At 45.2% G+C, this 19,775-nt stretch overlaps 1 protein-coding gene across 6 annotated transcripts in view; it reads left to right on the forward strand.

The window, feature by feature from the left end:
- Nucleotides 1-19,775, forward strand: part of IP6K2 (inositol hexakisphosphate kinase 2) — a 29,785-nt gene that overhangs the window by 5,427 nt on the left and 4,583 nt on the right. For 3 of the 6 annotated variants that reach the window (XM_045862464.3, XM_045862465.3, XM_064596428.1), the window contains exons 2-4: nucleotides 14,378-14,709; nucleotides 16,637-16,859; nucleotides 19,397-19,572. In XM_045862464.3, coding sequence (XP_045718420.1) covers nucleotides 14,508-14,709; nucleotides 16,637-16,859; nucleotides 19,397-19,572 — 601 coding nt within the window. In that variant the 5' untranslated portion in view covers nucleotides 14,378-14,507. Of the gene's footprint in view, nucleotides 1-11,476; nucleotides 11,731-12,916; nucleotides 12,967-14,377; nucleotides 14,893-16,636; nucleotides 16,860-19,396; nucleotides 19,573-19,775 lie in introns of those variants that run through there. The other 3 variants (XM_054504767.2, XM_045862467.3, XM_064596437.1) reach the window with 3 other exon arrangements.

Raw genomic sequence — 19,775 nt, forward strand, 5'->3', positions numbered from 1 at the left:
CCTCAGAACACCTCTGTAAAACTGTACCATGCCTGGTTTATAGATGAAGACAGGCACCAAGAGGAGGTAAAGCACCATGTATACCCCAGGACAAGGCAGGCCAGAATTTGCTGGAGAGTTTTAAAAGAATTTTTTGATACAATTTAAAAGTGTATAAACTTAGAGAGATGTACTTGGAAGTTGACTTTCCTACAATATTTATTTTTAATTGCACATACACATTTAGTTATCTAAAACAATGTATTCCTTTAGAAGTTAGACTTCTTTACCCACATATTTCGAGAATTAGTTCTGTCCCAATTTGTCTGCGTGCATCTTTGCTCTTCTCATAGCCACATTTGGAGGTGCTTTCCTCCTGAGCACTTCATCTTCCCCTCTTAGTGGTGGAGATGTGATATTATCACTGGACCCTCTACCCCGAGCTGGTTGTGGTCTCTTCAGTGTGACCCTGTTACTCTGTTACTGTATTGATTTTTTTTTTTTATATATAACAGCTTTACTGAGCTATAGTTCACATACCATATAATGCTTCCCAAAAGGAATCCTGTATCCCTCATCCCCAGTATAGCTCCCCTCCCAACTGGCCCTTCAGTCTTCCTGAAAGTCTCCTCACTTTGACCTGTTTTAAAGGCCACCACTACACTTGGTTAAGCCCTGAGGATGGAGGGAGGAAGCAAGCTCTTCTGCTGTTTTGTTTTGTTTTTTTTTTAAGATTTTATTTATTGATTTGAGAGAGACAGAATGAGAGAGAGCGAGTACATGAGAGGGGGGAGTGTCAGAGGGAGAAGCAGACTCCCTGCCGAGCAGGGAGCCCGATGCGGGACTCGATCCCGGGACTCCAGGATCATGACCTGAGCCGAAGGCAGCCGCCCAACCAACTGAGCCACCCAGGCGCCCCTTCCTGCTGTTTCTTGTGGTGGTCTGCCCCAGAGGTAGTTGGCTTGGGCCCGGGGAGGCTGTAGCACATTACCATTTTGCCATTTTACATGCAGGGTTGGAGGGGAAATGAGGACATCTTACCCAGAAAGACTTTGTTGGACATGACTGTAGTCCACATCCAGCTCAGATGCACCTTGGATTCATTTTTCTGTTTATAGACATTTTCTCCAGTCTTTTTCAAGATTGTATATTTGTTTTTTTTTTGTTTTTTTTAAAGATTTTATTTATTTATTTGACAGAGAGACTGCGAAAGAGAACACAAGCAGGGGGAATGGGAGAGGGAGAAGCAGGCTTCCCACTGATCAGGGAGCCTGATGCAGGGCTTGATCCCAGGACCCTGGGATCATGACCTGAGCGGAAGGCAGACGCCTAACTGACTGAGCCACCCAGGCGCCCCTGTGTATTTGTTTTTAGTGTAAATTTTCATAAATAGGGTTCTCTTCTAATTGAAATTATCACTAACTCAGTCCTGCAAGTAAGGATTAAGCTATGGTGATGCACCAGCATTATCAGTATATGGTGGCTAAAAGTTAATATTCTGGTAACAAGAAAGAGTTTTTGAATTTCATGCCACTAAGATGCCACTTAGTTAAGATCGAAATGTTTGGGAGGATGATAGCTCCTAAATATGGTCTCAAGGTCAAAACAGGTAGCAAAACACATGGTTAAACAAACAAATGGTTAAACAGAAAGGTTGTACCTTGATTTGATTTTAAATGTTCATGAAATGTAGCTGTTGCTGAAGTTATATGGTTAGCACCTACAGCCCCCTGCCCACGGGAAGATAGAAATAACAGCTCCAGTAGCTGCTCATGGGACCCTCACTATGCTAGGTCTTTCACCTGTGTTCTTTTCACTCCCAGGATGATCTCATCCCACTCTGGACTAAAGGGTTTCAGGCTTTGGGTTGTTTTTGAAACCCTTGTGGCTTGGAGGTGGAGTTCCAGTACCTGCTGTCATAAACTCCGTGGGATAGCTGGAGTCAGTCTGGGCCTCTTGGGCCTCTTCTGTTTGCTTTCTTTGCAGAGAATTCACAAAACTTTCTTTGCACTGCTGGGTTTGTTGGCTCATTTTAACTCTTCTTGTGAATGTATTTAACTGAAAGTCATAATGGATCAAAATGGGAGATCATTTAGTAGTATTCTCTCTACATATCCATCCATTTTCTTACTTGGGACACTCATATGTGTTTTAGAAATTGAGTATCCAATCCCAAGCCTAAGGAAGATTAAAATATTTCTTTTAATGAAGTAGGATATGTTAGAAACCAGGAAGACAGAACACTTGGCTGGTGCTGCTGTTTCTTCTCCAGGCTTTTCTATCCCCAGCTGCACACTCAGAAATGAGAGGCCCCATGGACTGTGCAAGTCCCATCTTACTGTCTTGGGGAACATAAAAATCTTGCATCTCCCTTCAAAGCTTATTTTATAAGAATAGTAGATTATTTTTGTTTTACAAGTGTAAGACTAACTCTAGATAATGAATTTTTGCTGTAACCCTTCTCCCTGCCTTTTTATCTGGGATTGAGATCCCAGGCCTATACAACTTTGGCGTCATTGCTAAGGCTGCAGCAACATTTGTCTTAGGATTAACCTAGCTCCAAGCCTGCCAGCTTTCACTCTGATGCCCATTTGTTTAATGTGCTTGAAACGTGGTATCTGTGGATTGCACCTTAGCTCATTGCTCCCCTCTCATGAGCAAGAAGTGATGCTAAATCTCTGTAGAGGTCTCGCTTGAGCTTCTTTTACAGTGTGCTCTGTGGAGGTGTGTGGACCAGCACCTGTTGGTTCTCATGCTAAACAGAAACAGACTGTTCCCTTGAGGGATTGCCTGGAGTTACCCACCAAAGGAAGAGGAAGGGTGGATATAGTGTATTTGACCACCGAAGGTATATTTTTATGAGCTTGAACAACCTGACAGGAAAAACATACACCACTACTAAACCATTTAATTGCACATTGCTGAAGATTCAGTGTTCCTAAATTAGTCAGTTCTTAATGAACATTTTCAAGTTTTCTGCTTTTATGCTCTACTCATGTAAAGCAGTGAAAGGTGTCCTTCCATGAACAGTGTCTGTTCTCTGAGGTGAGTGCCTCTGGAGGCGAGAGAGTGAAGTTGGTTGCCAACTCCCTGCTAATTGTTTGGGTTTTTCTTGCTCTGTGTACTTATCAGAGAATATGGAAATACAAGTGTCTTTTCCCCAGGTCCTTTGAGCTGCCCCTGCCCTTTGTTGGTACCTGTGCTAGGCCTTATGGAACAGACAGAGCAACACCTTCCCGGGGTTGCATGTCAGGGCCTGTGGGTTGATTGGGATGTTGCACCTCCCTTGGGAGGCCAGGGGAGGACTGTAAGCCTCAGATGCAGGGTCCTGGAGCATTTGGAACAGTGGACCTTGCAGAGGTGCCAGGTGGCAGCTGACAGACTCTGGGCTCTGAAATACTGATGGATGTGGCCGGCAGGTCTAGGGCAGGTGAGGGCTGGCAAAGGAGGGGACAGGCTGCTTCTCTTCCAGGAATGGTTCATCTCACTCTCAAAAGAGTGTTTTTACTTTAAAAATACTGGAGGCTCTTTGTATAGAGCCAAAGAAAGGGAACAAAGAGGTAAGATGTCAAAAGTGCAAGTGCCCCATTGGCCTTCCTTCCCAGTCCTTAGATGTGCTCTTGAGCGACTGAAGTCACTGCCCTTCTAACAAGCTGGGTGATTCCGAAGGAGTCAGCGTCTGATGTGCTTCAGAACTGTGGCTGTGTTTGAACTTGATTTCCTCGAAATTTGTAAATATTTTGCTATGCTTTATTTTGGAAAGAAATCTCCGGGTTTCTGGAGGATGACTGGCAAATGGCATATGTTGTGACCTGTGCCGGTGTCAGGAGTTTCCTCACACGCGTATCTCATTCCTTTCTCGCTGGTCATGGAGGAACCCCGACTGTTTGCAGAGTGGTTTGTGATAAAGGCTGCCAGATTGGGGGACGCCTGGGTGGCTCAGTCGATTGAGCATCCTACTCTTGGTTTTGGCTCAGGTCATGATCTTAGGGTCTTAGGATTGAGCCCAGCATTGGGCTCCCGGCGTTGGGCTCAAGACTGCTTGAGACTGAGACTTCCCTTCTCTGCCCCCCACCCCCGCACTCTTTCTCTCTCTCAAATAAATAAATCTTTAAAAAAAAAAAAAGAAAGAAAAGGCTTCCAGGGGTGCCTGGGTGGCTCAGTCGTTAAGTGTCTTGCCTTCGGCTCAGGTCATGATCCCGGGGTCCTGGGATCGAGCCCCACATCGGGCTCCCTGCTCTGCAGGAAGCCTGCTTCTTTCTCTCTCACTCCCCTTGCTTGTGTTCCTTCTCTCTCTGTGTCTCTCTCTGTCAAATAAATAAATAAAATCTTAAAAAAAAAAAAAAAAAAAAACCGTCCAGATTGGTGCTGTAAGCTGGGCCACTTCGCAGACCCTTGAGGAGAGTATTTACCCGAGTGAGATTTTGCAAGGCCCTGGAGGAAATTGTGCCCCCTGGACTCAGGACCTGGTGCAGTGCAGGACACACCTTGATCCCTCCATCAGCAGGTACAGCACTCGGGGTGCTGGCCTAGGCAGGTCAGGGCTGCCTGGATTCTGTGGCTGCCCATGAGGACTGAATCATTTTTGGCTCCCTGTGTTTAAGAGGATGAGTTCGTAAGTCTCATCTGGTTTGGGAGCCAGCTGGGAGATGAGTAGGGGTAAACATTGACTACATGCAGAGAGCATATAATCTTGCCTAAAGCCAATGAATGGACCATTACTTGTTGGCACAAGGGAGAACCGTGACTCAAGGTAGGAAAGTCCCTCAAATTGAGACCTCACGGCAATTTCAGCTGCAGTGTGAGGCAGTCACTTCTGTATGTTTCTGTTGTGTATGTTTCCTACAGGGTGGTGGGAGTCATAGACTGCACCAAGGAGGAGACTGGAAATGGAGAATTGCCCTTGAAAGAGGGGTAATGGGCTTTTTAAGGAGGACTGAAAATTCTTAGTGTGTGTATGAAATACATTTAGTTCTTTATAAGAAAAGGTAATATTCTGATAAAGAGGACATGTGACACCTTAGAATTAATAATTTCAATTTCCTTGAAGGAGTGGCACTACAGTTTTAGCTAGAAAAAGCTTTTTTTTAAAGATTTAATTTGTCAGAGAGAGAGCAGAGCGCACAGTCGGGGGGGAGCGGCAGGCAGAAGGAGAAGCAGTCTCCCTGCTGATCAAGGAGCCCGATGCAGGATTCAATCCCAGGACACTGGGATCATGACCTGAGCCAAAGGCAGACGCTCAACCGACTGAGCCACCCAGGTGTCCCAAGAATCAAACCAGTTTCAATAATTGAAGGAATTATTAACAGTAGGGGTACCTAGAAAACAAAGGCATTTAGAGGTGCCACTCAGACATCTCTCTCTATGCTCAGACACAGTATCCCATTGTGACAGCAATGTTCTAATGTTTCTGTAGAAAGGACACACAGTTTTTTTGTTAGTCCTTATTCTCCGGGGGCTTCTCTCCTTCTGTGATAATAAGCCTGATTAGTCCTTGTAGTGCTGGTTGGGCCAACTCCACCCACTGGCCCCAGGGGTGGGCTCAGGACTTAGGTTTGACCAATAGCCACCCAGACGTCCCTAGAAAAAGCTTTTTAAGTTGCTAAAACTTTGTAATTCTAGCAATGTAACTCTGATGAACATACCACTTGGTAGGCTGAAAGCTCCTTCTCATTTCCTTCCATCTTGGGACCCACTAGTCTTTCATTCCAGAAATCTGATCCGAGGCAGAGAGATCGGGCGGTGTGGTCATGCTGGTGGTTCTAGAGAGGAGAAGCATCTGAGAGGCTGCTATTTCCCTTACAGAAAAGCTTGTCTGGATTTTTGGAACAGAATCTGGCGTTTTATTTGTCCCTCAGCGTTGGGGGAGGGATCTGCGTTATTGTGGCTTTAATGAAATAATTTCACCTACAACTTAAGAGCTTTTCCTTTATTAAAACTAGAATAAAATGTTAATGAGGGAGAAAATGAACACCCAGTGTTGGACCACAGGCATCGATGCAGAGCTTCTGTGTCTGGTCTCTGGCTCTGCTGCTTTGGCATGGGAGCGGGCGGTCAGACCCCCTGCCAGCCAGTCAGGCTGCAGCGCCTTTGAGGTTAGGACTGTGATTCCAGCCATTCTTAACAGTAACTCTTTCATCTCAGGCACCTGTTTTCTGTAGTGAGGGCTACCTTTTATGGTGACCTCCTGGCACCTCAGTACATCCATCTGTGAGGGAGATAATCATGGTGTCTACTCCAGAGGGCAGTTGTAAGAGCATGGGCATTATAGAATAGACTAGCTGCTCCATAAATGGCTGCTCTGGCCTCTAGTCCCTGGCATGGTTGTATCCCATTGTCACTGAAGCTTGAGGAGTTAGTTAGTCACTTCCTCCTCTGGTCTTCCAGTGCCTTATACACGTCTTAAGGGCAGGGTGGGTTTGGGTTGTTATCCTCACTTGTTTACATGTGGTCCACCTTCCAGGTTCTCCATCATGGAGTGGAGTTCTGAGCACATAGTGTGGGCTAGGGCAGTGCTTTTTTGTGGATGAGCCTAAAACCTTCCTGTTTTAGTCTCAGTGAATTCTTTTATTTTTCCCCCTAATATTTTCCCTCCCTATTATAAAGGTAACATATGCATAACATTTGAGAATATTTCAAGAAGTTTGGGACATTTAGCCAACTCACAGAGAAGGGATAACAGTCTTACCACTTGGTACAGGGCAGATCTAGGTTTTGTGCTGTCTGAATTTTATATAATATGTATAATTTATAAATATATAATTATAACTGCCATCTTTAAACAGAAGAATTTACAATGATGAAAACAAGTAGGTAAGAAAGTGAGTATTTGTTTAGATTGAAAAAAGAAATCAGAAGTTCACATTTCAAAAAGCAGACAAATACTACACCTGCAGTACCTTTTCCCCCTACATTTTGGGGTGGCATTTTGACTGCCTCTTCTGTGACAGCAATGTTCTACTGTTGTTGTTTTTTTTTTTTTTAAGTTTTTTTTATTTATTCATTCGAGACAGAGATAGAGAATATGAGCAGGGGGAGAAGCAGGCCCCCCGCTGAGCAGAGAGCTGGATGTGGGGCTTGATCCCAGGACCCTGGGATCACGACCTGAGCCGAAGGCAGTCACTTAACCAACTGAGCCACCCAGGTGCCCCTGTTCTACTGTTTCTATAGAAAGGACACACAGTTGCTCCCCTAGGCTGATGCCCATCTGCTTTCTATTATTGACAACTTAGAACACTTTATTTAAGCTTCACAATTCATCTATGCCACGTAAATTTTTAGGATTGTTGTCAAATTTGGGAAACCTGTATCAAGTTTCTTTCATAGGTGATCTGGGAGACTTCAAGGCATTCAACATTTTTAATGCAGTGACTACAGGGCTTTGGGAGGGGGCAGGCAGCCATGACCCCTGTGAGTAGCTGGTACTTTGTTTTTAGTTTTTTTGTGTGTAGTAAAATATACGTAACATAAAATTTATCATTTTAACCATTTTTAAGTATATGATTCAGTGACATAGCTGGTACTTTTTGCTAGTCTTTTCCTTTGTAATTCTTTGGACCTAGTTCAGACAATATAGATTATACAATTTTATATCTTCTTTCACTTAAAAAAGGATATCGTAAGCATTTTCTCAAATTGTTTAAAAGTCATAAAATTGATAAGCAAACTTAAAATATCCTGATAGTCTGTCGTGCACTCTTCTATTGCTAGACATGGGAGTAAGTACTTTCACAGTGGGGTGTAAGAGATGTCTTGATGGGGGTGGGGCGTGCCTGGCTGGCTTAGTTGGTGGAGTGTGCGACTCTTGATCTCAGAGTTATGAGTTTGAGCCCCACATCGGGTGTATAGAGTACTTAAAAATAAAAGCTTTTTTAAAAAGGTGGAGGGGGGTATGTCCTGATGGGGCTTAAACTCCGTGGCACGCTGGTGGGAGTTTGATGCCCTGTACCCAGATGGATCAGTCTGGTCAGCCCTTATCCTTGGTGCCTCCCACAAGGCAAACATTGATAGCTTTCCTCTTCCTTCCTGGCTTTATTTTGCTAAAACTCCTTTTTGTATGTTCATTTTGTTACCAGGAATTAATGCCTCATCTGTTACCCAGCTTCCTGGTAAGTCCAGGTCATGTGAGGAATGATTTTCCTTCTGCATTGTCTTGCTAAGACAACTCATTTAAAGCTGGATGGCAGACCCACCAGTGTTGCTGAAGGAGGCCTTCAGCAGAGACTCAAACCAACCCATGGCCTTTCTTTGCTTTGCCTGCAAAAGATGGGGATAGTTATCTTTTATTTTGTATTTTTTCTAAAGATTTTATTTATTTGAGAGAAAGAACACAAGCAAGGGGAGCAGCAGGCAGAGGGAGAAGCAGACTCCCCACTGAGCAGGGAGCCTGATGCAGGGCTCCATCCAGGGCCTCGGGGATCGTGACCTGAGCTGAAGGCAGATACTGCACTGACTGAGCCACCCAGGCGCCCCAGGATAATTATCTTTTAATGATAACTTTGCAACCTGAAAACCTTGGGTGTTTGGGATGTGAACTCAGTACCAACACATAATTTCTGAATGCTAGTTAGTATATTTGTTTTAAGCTATGATAGAATTTTAATCTTCTTGAGCCTACATTTTTTTAAAGTAATCTCTAAACCCAGTGTGGGGCGTGAATTTACAACCCTGAGATCAAGAGTCCCGCTCTCCACCAATTCAGCCAGCCGAGCGCCCGGGGGCCACATTTTTAAAGTTTATTCTTGAATGACCATTCTTTTCTTGCCTGATTTTCCGCAAGAGAGAATTTTCCAAGAGATTGATTGTCATTACATTAAGAGCTTAAGCTTTGTTTACATGAAATGTTTCCACATTACCAGGTCCCAGATGAGTGTTCATGTGCAGGGTCCTTCATTTATACTCCCCAGTTAATGCAGACTTGTTAGATGGGGAATTATAAATGCAAAATTAACACCAGTCAGTGCTCAGAATATATTTGGTAAAGTGTGTTGCATGCCTCATTTTAATAATTGTACTCACTGTATGATTAGTGTGGGTTTGGATAATTGCCATGGGTGCCTTTTGAGTCCTCTGTTGATCTGTGTGCAGGTTTTCATGATGCAGTAGTGACTTGAGGCACATCCTATGAAGTAACTACTCTGTGCTGGTGTTCTGGACTTTGGAGATTTAGCAGTGAACAGAGCAGTCAGAAATCTCTGATTTTATGGACTTTGTTTTCTGGTGGGGTCAGGATGAGGGATACAAAAAATAAGACAAATAAGAAAACATATGGTATGTTAGATGGTGGTGATAAGTGCTAAAGAGAAATAAAGCAGGGTTGTATAAGAGAGTGTGGACAGGGAGGTGTATGGCACTTTCAGATGGGGTTGCTAAGGAAGACCTCATTAAAGAAGTTACATTTGCATAAAGAGCTGAAGGAGGTAAGAGAGTAGTGAGCCAAGGGGATAGAGTGTACCGAGCAGAGAGAATGGCAAGTGCAAAGGCCCTGAGGTAGGTGTATTCTAGGCATGTTTGAGAACTAACAGGGAAGCTAGTATAATAGGAGCAGATTTGATGCTGATTTTTCTTTCCTTATGGGTTTTACAGAAAGGTTTATTGGACCTTTATATTTCTGTTCTGCTTGTTTGGGTGTAAAGGATGCTTTTGCTTTGACTTTACAAGAATTGAAAAAGATAACCATGCAACTGGTAGAAGTCTGCTAGTATTAAGACCCTGATAAAAACTAGGCTTTCAGAATGAGCAAATGGCTTTAGATTTAGCAGTGGGTGTCATGGATTTATGAGGGAAAACATGGCTGTCTCTGAAGGTCTGTACCATCTGGGAATGCCTTCACAGAAAGGGGGGAGGGGGGAGTCCTTACTTTGACCAAGATGGTGACCCAGGCATCTTGGCAGGAGTGACTCAAGATGCTCAGTGTGAGGCAAATGAGCCCAGTTAGAATGTATGGGAAGGTAAATCTCAACCAAAGCATTTGTATATCAAAGCTATTTAACAGCTAGTATGACCTTTTTAAGTCTAATTTGTTTCTGCCTATTAAAATAATATGTACTTATGAAAATTTGGTATATTAAAAAGTGTAAGAAAAAATTTAATCCCTCTATTGAAGTATAATTTATATACAATAAGATTTATCAATTTTAAGTCTAATTTGATGAATTTTGACAAATTTATGCAGTCCTATAATTACTGTCCCAGTCATAGTGTATAACATTTTTTTTTTAAGATTTTTTTTTATTTATTTGACACAGAGAACGAGAGAGCGAGAGACAGAGAGCAAGCACAAGCTGGGGGAACGGCAGGCAGGGGAGAAGCAGGCTCCCCGCTGAGCAAGGAGCCCGATGTGGGGCTTGATCCCAGGACCCTGGGATCATGACCTGAGCCAAAGGCAGACGCTTAACCAACTGAGCCACCCAGGCACCCCTATCTGCAATATTTTAGAAGCTGAGAATATTAAGGCATTGTTTCCAGCAGATCCTTAAACCAATTTGACAGATTTAGGGAGATGGACTGTGGAGGAAATCTGTGTCCTGTCTTAGGATGAATTATATTGTTTTCCTTACCTGTTCGTAGTTTCATGGACCAATGTGAGGCAGTGTGGAAAGCTAAAATAGATGCTAAATCTGAAGGCAGTATTTTATGGGTATTCCCCCTCTCCCTAGGCACAGGGTCCACATATTTTGCATGGACTTCTCAGTAACCACTAATACTCCAGGATTCCTGGGAAACTTGGGCCTCAGACCGTGGATGTTTAAAAATCGTTGAGAGATCCCTCTGCTCAAACCACATGTGGGACAGAGAGAGTAGCAGGTGAAAAAGAGCAGGTGTTTGGGGCATTTTTCTTCTGGCCAGGTTGAGGCCACTAGAGAGCGAGCTGATCTGTGTGTAATCCTTTGGAAGTTTGATCCTTCATTTTCCCACAGAGATGCAGCCTATAAGGGAAGCTAGAACAGAAGCTCCACTTCTTCATCTGCAACCCCAAATGTGAGAAATACGTGGTATGGTGAAGCCATACTTATGTTCATATTGAGAGACTAAACATAATTGAAATAAAAGAATCACAAAGGGGCACCTGGGTGGCTCAGTTGGTTAAGTGTCTGCCTTTGGCTCTGGTTATGATCCCAGGGTCCTGGGATCGAACCCCAGCATCAGGCTCTCTGCTCAGCAGGGAGTCTACTTCTCCCTCTTCCTCCGCCTGCCATTCTGCCTACTTGTGTGTGTGTGTGCACGCGCGCTCGCTCTCTGTCAAATAAAACCTTTTTTAAAAAAATGAAAGAATCACAAAATAGGACTTACCTTATGTGCAATGCAATGATATTTACTCTTTTTTCCTATTTGATTAAAACAAACTACTAGGGGCGCCTGGGTGGCTCAGTCGTTAAGCGTCTGCCTTCGGCTCAGGTCATGATCCCGGGGTCCTGGGATCGAGCCCCGCATCGGGCTCCCTGCTCCGCGGGAAGCCTGCTTCTCCCTCTCCCCCTCCCCTTGCTTGTGTTCCCTCTCTCGCTGTGTCTCTCTCTGTCAAAATAAATAAATAAAATCTTTAAAAAAATAAATAAATAAATAAAACAAACTACTAGTTACCGCTTACTAATTGTATTATACACCCACACAGTTGAGGTCTGCTCCATGCCTCTCGTCTCCATTTTACAAACCAGAAAACCGGAACCCAGAGGGAGCCAGGGACTTGGAGATTTTCTCCAAGCAACTGAGTAGCTGAACTGGGACTAGAATCTGGCTCCACCTCACTACAGGGTAAATCAGTTGTCTCCCTAACTCCACCTCATATTTGGCAGTTTCTCCTGTCATCAGCTTGTCTCAGGCGAGGATTAGCCTTATTTTTCTTGCCTCTCTACCCAAGGTAATGATGATTCTCCAGGGAGCAATGTCCTGCAGACTGCCAGAGTCAGGTGCTGGGGGGAGGGTGGCAAGGTGCCACATCATACCCAGCAGCTAATGAATACACTGAGGACCTAGGAGGAGGAGATGAAGACATAACACCTGGCCTTTTGGCCTCCAGCCACACCCATACACCCCATACTCTAGAGAGTTGCCATGAAGGACCAGTTTTTGTTGTAGATTTTTTATTAGGGTAGGGATGGATAAGAGAGATACCTGGAGAGAGAGATTTTTCTACTTAATTGAATACACTTAAGGAATTTTGAACAGAGTTGGAAAGGGATTCACATTGGTGTTACCATTACTCTGACGACTAAAGCAGTTTATACTTTAAGGAAAGGTTTGGATTGTGTTTCTAAAGCCTGGACCATGAGGAGCGTCTTGTACATTGACAAGTAATTATGGTACCTCGTTTGTTTTTGGGTACTGGGAGACCGACTGAGTCAGTACAGTAGCTTTTCTTTGGTATTGCTCTTACTCCAGAGGTCTCAGTGGATTAGTATGAACTAGTCTGTGCAATCTCTAAGGAAGGTCTGGTGTGGTCAAGTATCTCAGAGCTCCACCTTCTGGAGAGAGTCTGGAATGGCTGGAATGTACTCATCTGGGAGCTTAGAAACCTCAGCACATGCTCTCCTGAGGGCTTCTGTGATGATGAGAAGGTGGTGCCAGGAGAGAAATCAGGACCTTTGGTTTTCGTCTCTGTGCATATAGGAAAGCTTATTGATTCCTAATCCTCGAGTCCAGTTGGGGCCCAGAGTCGGATCTCTCTAAAAGAGATTAACAACCTGTTTAAACTTTTTAAGAGAGGCTGCGTTATAAATAGAAAATATACATGGTGAAGGCACCCTCACACCAGGCTAAATGTCCCATGTACATGGGAGGAATGCTGTATCAGGGCACTAGTTTCAAAGACCCTGGGACCTAGAGGTGGTCCTGTGAGGACATCCAACAGTTTGAGGTTCATTTGGGAGCTGTGGCTTGTTGTCCCTGGCCCTGGATGAGTTTCCTCACCTCCCCAAATCCGCGTCATTGTTTGCAACAGAGAGGAGAATAGTGTCTTCTTCACGGAAAGTATCCCACGGACCAAATGAGGTAAGTTTCTGTAATGAGCCTAGCATGTAATGGGTGCTTGACTCGCCTTAGAGGACAGTGGGCACATCTTCAGCAGACCTTTTCTCATCACCAGCATGTCAGTTGGGGTAATGGGAACTGGAAGAGTTCGCATTAAGAACCCTACAGATAATGGGATGTCCCATGGCCTGTAAGTAGTGCTAGTAGCAACTGTGTAGTCTGTAAACTACAGGCAGAAAACAGAACTAGCTTGACATGCCTTGAAGTGGTTAACGGCTGCATAGAGGTTGCTTTGCTGAGATCTGGGCTGTTTAGGGATGCAAAGTCAGGTCTAAGACCCTGAACCTCAGAGTGGATGAGGGAGCCCTGATTACCCCAGGAGCACAGCTTTGGTTTAAAGGTGTGCCCCAGCTTTTGGAGATCAGGATGGAATTGATAAAAATAGTCAGTGGCCTAGAACACCATGTATCTTTTTAAATGGAGTTAGCCAGCCTTGATCAGTTGTTTTTAGATACAGACGTTAATCATTAAAGCTAGGCCCAAGCTCCACTGCTAGTAAGGTTAATGGGGCTTGTCTTTGGCCTTTGGGGTTGGAGGGAGGGGAGTGGATACCCTGGGGGAGTAAATCTTACCAGATGGTGAGTAAGCAGGTTTTCCCTTTAACTGCATTTTATAAAAATATAATTAACGACTAAGAACCCTAATGTAATCTAGGATGATGAGGCAGTGTAGGTTCAACATCATTTCTAACAAACGTATCACTCTGATGGGAGATATTGATAACCGGAAGGCAATGGCATGTGTGGGGGCAGGTAGTTTTGTGGGCAGTTATCTTCCTCTCATTTTTGCTCTGAACCTAAAACTACTCTAAAAAATTATTAAAAATATGTATATATGGGGGCGCCTTGGTGGCTCAGTCGGTTAAGCGGCTGCCTTCGCTCAGGTCGTGGTCCCGGGGTCCTGGGATCGAGCCCTGGGATGGAGCCCTGGCGCGGGCTCCCTGCTAAGCGGGAAGGCTGCTTCTCCCTCCGCCCTTCCCCCGGCTCGTGCGCGCGAGCGCGCCCTCGCTCTCTCAAATAAAATCTTTAAAAAAATGTATGAAGTTAATCTTACTAGAAGATGGTAAGATTTAAACTGAATTATTTGGTTTGAAATGGGCCTTTACCTTGCCGTGGCTTTGCATTTTTCCCGCCTAGTGGAGGGCACGGGTAATTTGGGGACACCTGGGGCCAGTCCCTGCGTGTCGGAATCTGGCCCCGCCCCGCGGTATCTCCGGCTGTTTGTTTCTGCGGGAGGAGGCGGAGCCGGGGTGGGCGGCGTGGGCGGGGCCCTGCCTGAGGTCCGGCTGTTTGTCTTTCTGCTGAAGTGCTCTCGGCTCTAAGGCAGTTCCCAGGACGCTTCCAATGCCAGTGTCTCTCTTTGCTTCCGGCAGAGCGCCCTGGCCCGCGCGACGGAGGACTTGAGGCCAGACAGACGGACGCACGGACAGACGACAGACGGAGGACGCGCTGGCCGCTGGACCCCGCTGCCTCCCCCTTCTCCCTGCCGCCTGCGCCTGGAGGATGAGCCCAGCCTTCAGGGCCATGGACGTGGAGCCCCGCACCAAGGGCGTCCTGCTGGAGCCCTTTGTCCACCAGGTCGGGGGGCACTCATGCGTGCTCCGCTTCAACGAGACGACCTTATGCAAGCCCCTGGTTCCGAGGGAGCACCAGTTCTACGAGACCCTCCCAGCTGAGATGCGCAAATTCACTCCCCAGTACAAAGGTGAGCCCCCGCTGCCATAGGGGTCCCCATCGCCTGGCGAGGAGATGCGAGGCGGCGCAGCCGTGGAAGGCCCGGGCAGCCATCCCGGGAGCCCTCACCCCTCCCCTCACTCTTGTGTTTTCCCTCCTCCTCCTCCTCTTGGCCCTGAGCCCAGCGCCTCACACCCTCAGTTTGCAAGCCCTGGTAAGATTGCTCAATTGTTTTGTTTTGTGGATTTGTTTTGAGTTTATTTTTGGTGGAAGTGTAGTTGTGTTTTATGTTCAGGTGTCTCTTGATCACAGTAACCCATAGCCCCCATGGGGGAGCAGCGGGGGAAGACTTTGGGAGGATTTTACCCAGAATCCTTGCAGCCTGCTTTTTGTCCTCCAGGAAACCAGAAGCCCTGGTGATTAGGTAGGCTGGGAGCAGGGTTGAGTCAGATGGAATGCAGGAGTGGGAGGCCTGTGCTGATTAGCTGAAGCCCTTTGCTATTACGGAATGTCCCCGAAATTGCAATGTTATGGCAACCCTTTGATTCACATATGGTGACTCTCTCTTTCTTTTTATAATGCATTTTTGGGGGTGACATCAGCAGCCACCAGCATGGTGTGGTCTTTCCTGGGGTGGGGGGATATTTTGTAAATCAAAGAATCCATTAAAAGAAAGAAATTAAATATACATTGCTTGGTTATACAAAAGACTCTTGAACAACTTAGGTTCTTCTGGGACTGTTGAAACATGCTCTTTGAAGACAGAATGTACTGGGCGCCTCTCTCTGTACTCTGAATATGCATGTGTGTTATGGTGGGGAGGTGGGGGAGTTGAGGGCCCTCACTTGGTCCTTCTCTGTTGTTTTTTCCAGGACAAAGCCAAAGGCCCCTTGTTAGCTGGCCGCCCCTGCCCCCTTTTTCCCCCTGGTTCTTTCCCCATGGCCACAGGGAAGTGTGGTCCCCTGAATTCCCCACCCCAGCTCCTCTGCTCCTCTGCGCCCAGAGCCAGGGACCACCTCAGAAGTGTCATCTCTCTCTGAGCACGCATTCCCCTGCAGCGAGCGAGCGAGCGGGCGGGCAGCAAGGACTGAGCAAATTGAGTGATCCCGGGCCAGAGAGGCCTGGGAGGAAAGGTGTTCAGCCAGTCGGTTGTAAGGCGCTCGTCGGCACCTGCTGAAACGCTCCCACCTGGCAGCCCCCTCCTCAAAGACTGTCTAATTACACTTGGCAGGTTCTAGAGACTCAAGGGGGAGAGCTGCTTTCAAGGCCACCACGCGTCTGTGCTCCCGGCCCGACCCTTTTGCCTTGTGTTCATTTTGTTCTTTTGTGACTGCAAAGACCAATAAAGTAACATGTTTGAGGACAAAAGGCTTGGGGTGCCCACCCGTGTGGGGGTGCTGCAAGAAGCCTTTGCTAGGGTGTCTGTTGTGCTGTGTGGTTTGTTTTGTTTACTCCTTTATTTTGTTTTGCTTGCCCAGTCTTCCCTACCCTTGGATGCTTCTTACCCCTCAGGGCAAACCTTTGTTCCCCCTGTGTTCAGGCTCTGCTTTAAAGCAAACCTCAGGCCTTCAGAGTTTCTGTTTAGGGCATCAAAAAATCCCACAAGATATAAAGAGCAAATGTTTTTACGTCTCTCTTAGGATTAGAAGAATTACATAAAACTTAATAAACATTTTCAATGATGGAAAAATGTGTCTTGTAATTCTTTGGCTCTTGCCTTGTTGAGTGCATCAGAGAGGAGGACTCTCGGCCATGTTTGCTCCCTAATCGCTTGTCTTGTATGGTGTCATCTTTTCTAGCTGTTTTGATATTTGTTAGGTTTGCAGATGAGTTTGGGGCCTCTGGCAACATAGAGACTAAGGAACAGGGTAAGAAAAAAACAAATGTTACAATCATGTTATTTATAACACATCTTCTGTGGAATTGAAAGTTCTCTCTGCTCCTCACCCCCCTTTCAGGTGTGGTGTCTGTACGCTTTGAAGAAGATGAAGACAGGAACTTATGTTTAATAGCATATCCATTAAAGGGGGACCACGGAACTGTGGACAGTGTAGACAATTCAGACTGTGAACCAAAAAGTAAGCTCCTGAGGTGGACAAACAAAAAACATCATGTCCTAGAAACAGAAAAGAGCCCCAAGGACTGGGTGAGGCAGCACAGGAAAGAGGAGAAGATGAAGAGGTAGGTATAAACTGAGGGGGGGGGGCACTCTGTACTCTGTGGAAGGGGAGGTGTCAGGGGATCGTAGTTACAGCCCAGGTCCCTGGAGCTAGGGACTCAAATGATGGACTTAGTAGGTGCCTTGTCACTCAGTGGCCAGTTCCCAGGTGGCAGCTTCTCTTTAATGACTCTCGGTTACACTTTTGAAGTTTGTGTTAAATATTAGCATTTTAAGATGAGTATTTTTGAAATAGAAAATAGAAAAGACATAGTAGATGTTTTCTTAATGTATTATATGTGAAGCTAAAAGGCAATGCATTTATCTCTTCAGCACTGAGGTTACCTTTGGATTGTAGAAATATCACGTTTCTTATTTTTTTTTTAATTTTTCTTTAAAAAAAAAGATGTATTTAGAGAGAGAGCATGCACGCACACATGAGTGTGCAGCGGGGAGGGGCAGAGTGAGAGGTAGAGAGAGAATCTTAAGCAGACTCCCTGCTGAGCTTGGAAGCCTGTGCTGGGCTCGATCTCATGACCCTGAGATCATGACCTGAGCTGAAACCAAGAGTTGGACACTTAACCACCTGAGCCACCTCGGCACCCCAGAAATACCACATTTCTTTCGTATTTTATAATTAGGACAAAAGATAATCACTTGATTTTTCAAATATAGGTTGGGTGTGTACAAAAAGGGAGTTTTGTGCACTTTCTAAAATAAAAATGACTTACCAAATTTATGGAAAGCTTCATAAAAATGTACCTTTTTTTTTAATATTTCATTTATTTGAGAGAGAGCATGGGTTGGGGAGGGGGAGGGGCATAGGGAGAAGGAAAAGCAGACTCCCTGAGGATCAGGGAGTCCGATGACATGGGGCTTGATCCCAGAATCCTGAGATCATGACCTGAGCTGAAGGCAGATGCTTAACCAACTGAGCCACCCAGGTGCCCCCTTAAAAATGTACCTTTAGGGGCGCCTGGGTGGCTCAGTCGGTTAAGCGACTGCCTTCGGCTCAGGTCATGATCCTGGAGTCCTGGGATTGAGTCCCGCATCGGGCTCCCTGCTCGGCGGGGAGTCTGCTTCTCCCTCTCCCACTCCCCATTTGTGTTCCCTCTCTCGCTGTGTCTTTCTCTGTCAAATAAATAAATAAAATCTTTAAAAAAAAAAAAATGTACCTTTAAAAAAAGATTTTAAGTGCAATTTTACCACTTTGGCCTTTGAAAATATATCCTAAGTCTAGGAGCTGATTTTTATTTTATTTGTTTATTTATTTTTAATTAAAAAAAAAACTTTTTTTTAAGTAGGCTCCCTGCCCAGAGGGGAGCCCAGCTTGGGGCTTGAATTCACAACCCTGAGATCAAGACCTGAACTAAGATCAAGAATCAGATGCTTAACAGATTGAGCCACCCAGGCACCCCTAGGAATTGATTTTTAAATGGAAGTTATGAACAAAGGAAAGTACAGACTTAACAATGAATCAGATTTGCACCGTATCACCCAAATCCGCTTATATTAATGCAGACATGGAGCGCCTGGGTGGGTCAGTCAGTTAAGTGTCCAACTCTTGATTTTGGCTCAGGTCATGATCTCAGGATCGTGAGGTGGAGCCTGCTTAGGATTCTCTATCTCCCGCTCCCTCTGCCCCTTCCCTGATCTCTGTCAAAAAAAAAAAAAAAAAAAAAAGAGGCAGATATAATGAAGTCATCTAATTTGTTGTTTATTCTGCCTTTTAAATGTCATTAGCCTTTTGTTAGGATATAACCTGCTAGTTAATTTATTTTGAAATAAAGTCTAATCATACAAGGTAAAAAAAAAAAAAAAAGACTGGATTAAATTATGCCATTTTGGATAAACAGCTACAGTGGCAGCTATAAAAGAGTTTTAGTCACTCACTGCTTCCGCAGCTGCCCTGTGCCAGGCCCTGTGCTGCATCCTGGGGATGCAGCAGTAACCGAGACAGGAGCCATCCCAGCACCTCCGGTTGTTCACTGATGGTGAGAGACAAAATGGTCAGTTACGTATCCCTGAAATGTAGGATCCACCTATACAGAGCCTTCCAGGTGCCACTCCTTGGCAGAGCTTGTAAAAATATAAATAATATATATAAATCGAAGTACTTACAATGTAGTTAAGGAAGTTGGCTTATTCCCATGGGATTTCAATTCAGCTTTCCCCAGTCTCCAGCATTTGGAATCAGGGAACCTGCACGTATCAGAAGCCAGGGGGGTGGTACCACCTAGAAGAACAGGGCAGTAAAGGCTGCTTGGGAGGGAGTGGTGGGGGTGCAGGGGAGGAGGCAGAGGCTGTTCTTGCATCTTAGGTTTTCCTTACTGTAGCAAAAACAGTGAGCTGGCCCCTTAATTTTTTAAAAATCAACTTTTTGAGGTATAATATACTTAATAATAAAATGTATCCGTTTGAAGTGTTTAATGTATACACTGAAACCACCACCACATCAAGATCTCAAACTTCCCACCACTCCAAAAGTTCTTTCATGCCTCTTTGGCCCTGAATTTTGGTAAGACATTGTGATTTATTGACTTCTTGTCTCCTTACACAGCCATAAATTAGAAGAAGAATTTGAGTGGTTAAAGAAATCTGAAGTCCTGTACTACAGTGTAGAGAAAAAGGGGAATGTCAGTTCCCAGCTTAAACACTATAACCCTTGGAGCATGAAGTGTCACCAGCAACAGTTACAGAGAATGAAGGAGAATGCAAAACATCGGAACCAGTACAGTATCCTTTGTTCACAGAGTATCTCTGCCTTGGGGGAAGAGAGGGTGGGTGAGATCCTAAGAGCGCAGAGAAGTTGGGTTTCTTTTCTAGTCACGGTTGTGCCAGGGCACCCTATGCGGTAACCACGGGCAGATATCCTTTCCCACAGGAGCAGGGGCTGATCTGGGAACACAGGTGGTGGGGAAGCAGGTGAGGGGCACCCC

This window comes from Mirounga angustirostris, unplaced genomic scaffold (assembly GCF_029215605.1).
Source record: "Mirounga angustirostris isolate CCGP_5_RB_7025 unplaced genomic scaffold, mMirAng1.0.hap1 SCAF_1, whole genome shotgun sequence".
Classification (NCBI taxonomy): domain Eukaryota; kingdom Metazoa; phylum Chordata; class Mammalia; order Carnivora; family Phocidae; genus Mirounga; species Mirounga angustirostris.